General features: G+C 38.1%; 1 protein-coding gene across 2 annotated transcripts; it reads left to right on the top strand.

Moving 5' to 3' along the window:
• On the top strand, window positions 1-7,261 carry LOC124286425 (endonuclease V-like). Of its 2 annotated transcripts, none has more exons than XM_046722803.1 (9): window positions 1-158; window positions 843-1,125; window positions 2,754-2,946; window positions 3,542-3,676; window positions 4,156-4,195; window positions 4,451-4,563; window positions 4,769-4,837; window positions 6,014-6,142; window positions 6,739-7,261. In XM_046722803.1, the coding sequence occupies exons 2-9, from the start codon at window positions 854-856 to the stop codon at window positions 6,790-6,792; spliced, it is 1,005 nt and encodes a 334-aa protein (XP_046578759.1). In that variant the 5' UTR covers window positions 1-158; window positions 843-853; the 3' UTR covers window positions 6,793-7,261. The 2 variants fall into 2 exon arrangements, with proteins under 2 accessions (XP_046578759.1, XP_046578758.1); XM_046722802.1 differs by having other exon boundaries at window positions 2-463.
• The last annotated feature ends 1,670 nt before the right edge of the window (window positions 7,262-8,931 follow it).

Genomic DNA, 8,931 nt, shown 5'->3' with positions numbered 1-8,931 from the left:
TTTACTTTCTCGGGTCATCGTCACCAATGCTGTGACATTGAGGGTGTTACGGAAAGGGCCGAATGGCCGAGGTTTTCTGATAGACACGGATCTTGCACAATGTTTACATCTGACGATTTACAAGAATGATCTTGAAAATTCTATGCTGCAATACACGTGTAAGTCGTGGGTTTACACATTGATATGAAATATAAACTAAACATTAACGGCATCTCTGCAGGACACACTCACACTGAAACGGTTAGTCGGTTAGTGGTGTGCAACAGCAAGGCTGCTGGGAACAGTTTATTGATATTGGGATGCGCGGACTGGGTTCAATCTCTGGATAACGCCCGAAATCAACATTTACCTAGCTAGAGATCCCGCCGACTCAGATTTCACTTGATAGTCCATGTGTTAGTCACTGATCACCTGCTGACATTGGACCCCGGCCAGTATTTCCTCAGTCCAACAAGGAAGACCGGTAAGTCACCACCAGCGCTCTAATTAGGAATGTTGCATGTTTCACAGGGGCTTGTAACGCTAAAAACTGCCATCAAGGTATGTACTGTCACTAACGCGGTCTTAGCCTTTTATATAATGCTAAGACCTCGTCAGTGACAGTACATACCTTGATGGCAGTTTTTAGCGTTACAAGTCCCTGTGGCATGTTTAAATATATTGAAATATGAAAATATAATATAATTTACACACATTTGTGGCCATACACATATATGTGTACAAAATGGGTGACCCCACCTCAAAATCATCATCATCACCCCCCAACCCCACCCCACCAAGAAAGATCACATCAGTATGTTCAGTACAAATATAATTTAAATGTTTTCTTATTTCCATTACAGAAGACATCAGAATGATTTATTGTGCCGACTGTGGTATTCTCCTGTTTGATGATGTGAGGGGCAAACAGTATTGCAAGGCATGCAGAACCGCTCAAGAAGAAAGAAACAAGTTATCGAGACAATCATCCTGTGGCTGCAATTACTGTGATCGAAACTATGATTGGAATGACAAGGAATTTTCCTGCAGTAGGAAGTCAACAGCCTCTGAAAAAAGCAAACCCAGGCCACTGAGGACTCCAAGAGAAGCACTGGTGGACGAGGGAATCAGGACAAAGTGGGAAAAGTAAGCTTGTTACTCATAGTAATGATAAGATAGCTGATATTTGTTCAGCAGGATCATCTGTTATAGTTACAACAATCAAAGGTATCACATAAATGAAAACACACTGATCAAATGTAGTACTTTGTTCCACTAATTCTACTTCTTTAATACATTATGTCTCTGTAGCTTTTGGGGCAGTGGGGTAGCCTAGTGGTAAAAGCATTTGCTCGTCACGCTGAATACCCTGCTTCAATTCCCCTCATGAATGCAATGTGTGAAGTCCATTTCTGGAGTCTGACACCAACATATTGCTGGAATATTGCTAAAAGTGGCGTAAAACTCATACTGGTTTATCAAGGTCATGATAGTCTGATAGTTGCCATTCAACTAATCATTATCCAAGGGAGATAATTTGGCAGAGTTGCTCGTCCTAGTTTGTAACGAAGATACCATCCAAGATCTGCATTATTTCTGCCAACCTTACCTCTCACATCAAGCTGGTGTACCATGAGGGAACTGGAATACTGTTCAACGTAGTGTTAACCAAACTGCTGACTCACAATGTTGTGAATGTATCGACTGTTAAGATAAACTTGATTACATCACAGATGACAAATATGACCCATTATGATGTGCACTGTAAGCAGGATGAGCTGTATTGGCAATACTTGTTACAGCCACTATAGGGTTAATACAGAAACAGCGGTAATCAGTGCACATTCTACAACACCTCTCTAACCTTCATCAGAAGACAAGGAAAGAGGCAACTGATGGTGAGGTGAGGTGAAATTGGGTTTAACGTCGTGCTTGAGAATATTTCGCTCATATGACGACGTGCATGCCTGTGTATGTGTATGCTGCTGCTTGTACTAGCCCAGACTGAAGCTGGTGTTATAGTGCTAGCCCACTGAGATACCATGCCACAGTGAAGCATGAATACCCCTCTCAGACACATTATACTGACTCCGAGCCGACCAGTCCTTGTTCTACCCATTAATGCTGAGCGCCAGGCAGGGACCAACAAGTACCATATTTTAACGTCTTTTGGTATGATGCCGCGAACCCGCGAATTCTGTAGTCCTCGGGCGGACGCTCTAACCACTACACCATGGAGGCGGTCGGCAGCTGATGGTTTTCATGGGAGACTGAAACCTGAAGCACCTGTTGTCTGTATCAATTATGTTTTGGGTCTTATTATTCATTGGCATTTGCATTGACATAAACACTCTTTTCATATTCTGAACTATTGCCTTGATTACTTTAACATTTTTTACTTGAGCTATTACTTTAACATCTAATACTTGGTGCTTTTGTTACTTATTATGTTTCAATTATTTTTGTAAATTTTCCGTGGAAACAATATAGACTTAGTCTCAAACAAGAGAAGAGTTCATTGATGTGAAAAGCATTCAGCATGTTCCACTGAAAGTTTGGATACGCTTTGCTCCTAAAGCTTCTCACTGTTCATTATGAACATAAAGAGTCAACATGACATCAGATGGAATGCTGTTTAATCAATGGCTTAAGCAGAATCTGTACTGGTATTTGTTTTGCTAATATTGTTTTTCGGATTTACAAACACTTCCAAACTTAAACTTAGTTTATGAGTAGCAATACATTCTATTTGAACATTTTGTTGTTGTTTGTAGAGAGCAGATGGAATTAAAACGACAGCTGCTGACGGAGGACAGTGATGTCATCAAATCCATCACACAGAACATGAAGAAGGACCGACTGAAAGAGGGCGACCTGTACGTTGGTGGCGTGGACATCTCGTTTATCAAGGGGGACGATGTTAACGCATGTTCAGCATTTGTGGTCCTCAGTTATCCAGATTTAGAGGTAGGACATTTAGTATGTCTTTGAGTCGAAGCATGGCTGGTTTCTGAGATTGGCAGGCTAAAGAAAACGTTATTTGATATAATTATTTCATGAGATTCCATTTACATTTGACACACTTGTACAGTTCTGTTTCCAGACTGTCATATTTTGATGTTAATTTGGAAGTTGTCCATTTCAGAGTTAAAATAGGGTCAAAACTTCCTTATAAATCCATGTACATCACATCTGTTAATACATGTTCAGTTGCTAAAAATATTGGATCTGATGCATATAACAAATGGGTTATATCCATGATAAAATGCCTGTGATATATATATGATATCATGCATGTGACATGCATATGATATGCATGAAGTATACAGATGATGTAATGCATGCAATATGCAGATGATATGCATGCTAAAATGCATGTGATATATAGGTATCATAAATATGATATACAGATAATATGCATGTGATATATAGGTATCAAAAATATGATATACAGATGATATGCATGTGATATATAAGTATCATAAATATAATATACCAGGTACAGATGATATCCATGAAATAATACATGTGATATATATATATATATGCGATGTCCATACAGGTTGTTTACGAGGACTACCAGATGATCCAGCTGACGGCACCATATATCCCAGGGTTCCTTGCATTCCGTGAGGTGGAGTTCCTGGTAGCACAGTACCGCCACCTTGAGCAGACAAACCCGGAATACCTGCCACACGTAGGTTCATAGTTTAGTTAAAACAGGCACATATCTTCTGTCCACAACACCTGAACAGTGTACAGCTTACTTTCTTACATACATTATGTACATTTCTCTATGATTATTGGGGCGGTGGGGTAGCCTAATGGTTAAAGCGTCGGCTCGTCACGCTGACGACCCGGGTTCGAATCCCCACATGGGCACAATGTGTGAAGCCCATTTATGGTGTCCCCCGCCTTGATATTGCTGGAATATTGCTAAAAGCGGTGTAAAACCCAACTCACTCACTCACTGTATGATTATTATTTTATTATAATTATGATTCTTACCTTTTCCGGATTATAGTAAAATGAATAAAATTGGATCTTCTATGTTTTTCAAAAATTGTATAGTTACAAATAGTTTGCAACCATGTTGTGCAAAGAAGATAGATAATGTTTATGATAGATTGCTGCAATATTTTGAGGTTATTGAAACATATTTTGATATTTTTCCAGGTCATCTTTGTTGACGGGAATGGAATTCTGCATCCAAGAGGTAAAATAACAACTTTTTCCAAAATTGAATAAATACTTCCTTTCAAAAGTTTAGACTCACTTAAAACACTCCCTTATCTCTGGATAAATTATTAAAGTTTTTGAAAAGATTTACATACTTTCAGCAAGGTCACTCACGCCAGTTCTCATATTTTCATCTTGGTCAATTTGTTTTTCAAATAAGTATGCTGTTCAAACATTTTATGCCCATGAATCTCCCTTGTGAAATTACTAGTTAACCATGTTTTCATTCCAGGATTTGGCTTAGCAAGTCAGTTGGGGGTGCTGCTTGACGTGGCGTGTGTAGGCGTCGCTAAGACACTCATACATGTTGATGGTCTGGAGAATGACGACAACCACAAAGACAAGGTGACTATGTAGTTTCTTAAGTAACTTTATTGAGCAATTTAATGTCTCAAACATCAACTGTTTTAAGAATGGTATATATTATAAAGTGTTTCTCGCATGGATAGCAAGTCAAGAACCTCTAACTTTGTGGAAATGCAGATATTTTATAATTATTTTATGTCAAGTGGAGGGATCATGTAGAGATTGTTGTTTATGTTTGTTTCAGAAACACCTGCTGAAAAAGGAAGGGGACACATTCTTACTGCAGGACAAGTCAGGGCATGTTTTGGGAAAGGTAATGGGAAAGGAACTTTTTTATTTTATTGGGCGAAGGAAGGATTCACAGCAGTCCGTGTACCAAACTGAAATAACAAATGTGTCCACTCATTCCTTGTAGTGACATTTTTCTCACTTTATTGGAATAACATCGGCTCAAGCTGAACATGGAGAATTCAGCTTAGTCTGGTCGTGAACATCAGTGTTGGGAATTGGTTTCAATCTCATAATTGATGATTGGTTCATTACAACCGATCAATCATCGAAAATAATTGAAATTTATGAAATTTCCCTGGTTATGTTTGTTAATGCACAAAAAATAAAGAAAAACATGTAGTTCTCTCGGTTTTTTTCACAAATTGCACAAAATGCATTTGCAAATTTCACATCTTTAAAGGATGACTAGTGTGTTAGGAACATACATTTCCTGGAGTTGTTAAGATAAACTTAATCATGACTTGGAACGAGCTTGTAGTGCTTATGCAGTGTAGAGACAAAACAAACCTTTTGAAAAATATTGTTATTGCAAACAAGTGTTCCAAACTTGTTTGTGTTCGATTATGAGAAAACATGATTGATTGCTTGGTCGTTTTGTCATTGCGACCAATCTTCGATTATTTCAATTAATCGGACCACCACTAGTGAACATCAGTGCAGTGGTATTGTAATCTTCTGTATAACGATTGTACAGTTGTATCTCTTGACACATTGCTCTTATCACATTAATATATGACCACTTGGGGCATTGTTCATAATGGCAGTCACCTGACAATCAATTTGATTTAAGCTAATGGCATGATCCTGATGGCACATATTGGTGTTCGTTGAGTCAATTTGTGGTATGAGTGGGGTTCGATTCCTCACATGGGTACAATGTGTGAAGACCATTTCAGGTGTCCCTTGCTTGCATATTGCTGGAATATTGCTAAAACGCGACGTAAAAGTATACTCACACTAGTTTATCAAGGTAATGATAGTCCAAAAGTTGCAATTTTATTATCCAAGGGAGATAATTTGACAGAGTTGCTCCCCCTAGGTTTACTGTGAAGATATGTTTCTTTTGCTGTCTAAACTAGGTCATATTTTCCCTGCTGTCATTTATCTGTAATATAATATTATATGATATTTTCATAAGCACCAATTTAAGATATATAAAACGTGATGGTTATAATATGCAGATATATTTGTGTTGCAGGCCCTGAAGAGCACTGATAGCACCACTAACCCAGTATACATCTCGGTGGGACATAAGATTAGCATTGACACAGCAGTATGGCTTGTCCACAAGTGCTCAAAGTACCGTATTCCTGAACCAACAAGAAAGGTAAAGTCTGCAACTACATGTACTGGAATTGATGGAAATGTCAACTTATTCTCACTAATCATATCAAATGGTATTACACAAGAAACCTAATGAGACACTCACTTCCTTGACCCTGTTCCTCAAAGCGATCATAGATGATCGCAACTCCCACACTTTAACACAGACTTATGACTGTCATAGCACTATGAGAGCTTTGAGGAACGGGGCCCTGTTGACAGTTCCAGTCATGTTTACATGATGCCACCTCCCTCATGAGATTAAAAACCCTCATTTAAAACAAATAGATGTTTAAACACCATTTTTTGAGTATCTTCCAGCATGCATTTTCTGACAATTTCTGACCACTTCAAGTATGCCCAAAAACAAAGGGCATATGTTTATATTTTTTTTTTTTGTACATAATAAGATATAAGACTGTATAAACTTCTACTGCATCAGCGAGTTAAATTTGGTTGAAATACATAAATTGTTCTGTATATTTTACACTTACCTGTGCTGCTCTAGTGTGGTAAGTATGTGAAAAGAACTGTTCCAGTACACACACGTTTTCTTTCCTCAGAGGAAAATTTAATTATTTTAAACTTTTTGGGTTGCAGGCTGACTTAAATTCAAGAGAATATCTCCGTGTCCACCATCCACAAGGAGCATAAGTTTTACCGGAGTCTTCTGTCTACTCACATCTGCAAACCTGGCTGTGATACCAGCGGCCGTGTGAGCAGTGTGATAGTGTACGTGACTGTCACACCTGAGTGAATGAGTGAGAGGGTGGAGGGGTTGATGAGAAAGCGAGTGAGTGAGTGTGAGTATGTTGTTCATCAATTGTTCACATCTGTCAATTGGCATTGAACATAAAACTATTCTGCTGTGTGACACCTGAGCAGTAAACTTGGACAAAGTGCTGTGACTATGTGTCCCAGTCCCCCCAGCTGTGAATGGGTACCTCATAAGGATGGGAATGCCACAATAACTCGGTGCGCCTAGTGGCTGCAAGAGTTGTATGCTCCCCAGGGAGTTGAGATTGACAATACGATGTGCCGTTGAGCTTGACACTGAACGAGGGAAAACAACGCGCCTTTGAGCAGCTGAGCTGAGCTGCATATTGGGTTATGTATGTATGTATGTATGTATGTATGTATGTATGTATGTATGTATGTATGTATGTATGTATGTATGTATGTATGTATGTATGTATGTATGTATGTATGTATGTATGTATGTATGTATGTACATTGTATGTATGTACATTGTATGTATGTACATTGTATGTATGTATGTATGTATGTATGTATGTACATTGTATGTATGTATGTATGTATGCATGTATGTATGTATGTACATTGTATGTATGTATGTATGTATGTATGTATGTATGTATGTACATTGTATGTATGTATGTACATTGTATGTATGTATGTATGTATGTATGTACATTGTATGTATGTATGTATGTATGTCAGTGCTAGGACGCTCCTTGTTAACATTACCATGATGTCGTGATATGATAGTCACTAACTGTCTGTTTAAGGCCTCAAGGAATCTGGCAACCATGTTTTGTTGTTTATTGTTTAAAGCTGCACTCGGCAATATTCCAGCTATACGGTGGCGGCCTGTAAGTAATCGAGTCTGGACCAGACAATCCAGAGATCAATAGCATGACCATCCGTCTGTGTAACTTGGATACGATGACATGTGCCTGCCAAGTCAGTGAGTCTGACCATCCGATCCCGTTAGTCGCCTTTTACGACCAATTTTAACCCGCTGGCAACTATGAGCTATGATGATGCATATATACGAGTCACATATGTTTAGTGAATGTTCCTCATTATTATGCAGAATGAACCACAGCAATAAATAGTCGATACACTTTTGAAATATAACAGTTTATTTGGGATAACATTGTCCTAGTAAAGTACAAATTGTAGTACATTTTAGGGTGTAAACCCACATTTCTGAGGGTGAGCCACTTCACGGACTTCAGTGATCTAAACTACCCATTAGGCTTTCTTAAAAGTACACGAATTTGTATTCAACAAAGAATGTGCAATCCTATATCAAACAGATGTCAATATAATATGCTTAGAAAAATGATGTTCTAGCAAGAACAATAGTTTTGAAAGAGAATAACTTCTGAGTGGCATTGCTTAGAAGTTGGAGAGTAATAAACAGATAAACTTTATGGATAAACAACTTCTTTATTTGGTAGATGCGACGTTTCGATACAGATCTGTATCGAAACGTCGCATCTACGGAATAGAAGAAGTTGTTTATCCATAAAGTTTGTCTGTATATTGAAAGAGAATGATCAAAGACTTGTGTTTCAAAGTATACTCACTGAGTGTGTGATCTCATATCTAATAGATGTGATATGATAGGATATGTTTCCTGAAAAGTTTGTAAGAGTATAAACTGACACCTGAGTTCACCATATATATTTCTCAGGGATGGTGATACAATAACTTGAGCATACCAATGTTCTGTAAGTATGTTTGTGTCAGCAAGTATATCACCCTGATAGTAATGTCTTGTTGATATGTTTGACATCTTAATTAGTATATGTTTTTGTTTATTTGTTGTTAATGCTGCAACTCAGCAGTATTCCAGCTATTTGGCAGCGGTTTGTAATAGTATTGATTTGATGATTTAATTTAGATGACTGCATGATTTTAGAAGGTCACTTTCTTCAAAATGTTATTTTTATGCAAAGTTTACAAATGTTTATATGTGAAATTTGGCGAAAGAGCCTCCCCGTTGCGTCCTGACATTCCTCCCTAAACCAAGCTGTGATGATA

This window comes from Haliotis rubra, unplaced genomic scaffold, assembly GCF_003918875.1.
Source record: "Haliotis rubra isolate DU_JTF1 unplaced genomic scaffold, ASM391887v1 Scf382, whole genome shotgun sequence".
Classification (NCBI taxonomy): domain Eukaryota; kingdom Metazoa; phylum Mollusca; class Gastropoda; order Lepetellida; family Haliotidae; genus Haliotis; species Haliotis rubra.
The sequence above is the reverse complement of the archived record's forward strand: the minus strand, read 5'-3'. Positions and strand labels throughout refer to the sequence as shown.

Coding starts and splice junctions, on each gene's coding strand:
- LOC124286425 (XM_046722803.1), top strand. CDS start 854: ATGATTTATTGTGCCGACTGTGGTATTCTCCTGTTTGATGATGTGAGG. Junction 4,196..4,450: donor TGGAATTCTGCATCCAAGAG/GTAAAATAACAA, acceptor TTTTCATTCCAG/GATTTGGCTTAGCAAGTCAG. Junction 4,838..6,013: donor CAGGGCATGTTTTGGGAAAG/GTAATGGGAAAG, acceptor TTTGTGTTGCAG/GCCCTGAAGAGCACTGATAG.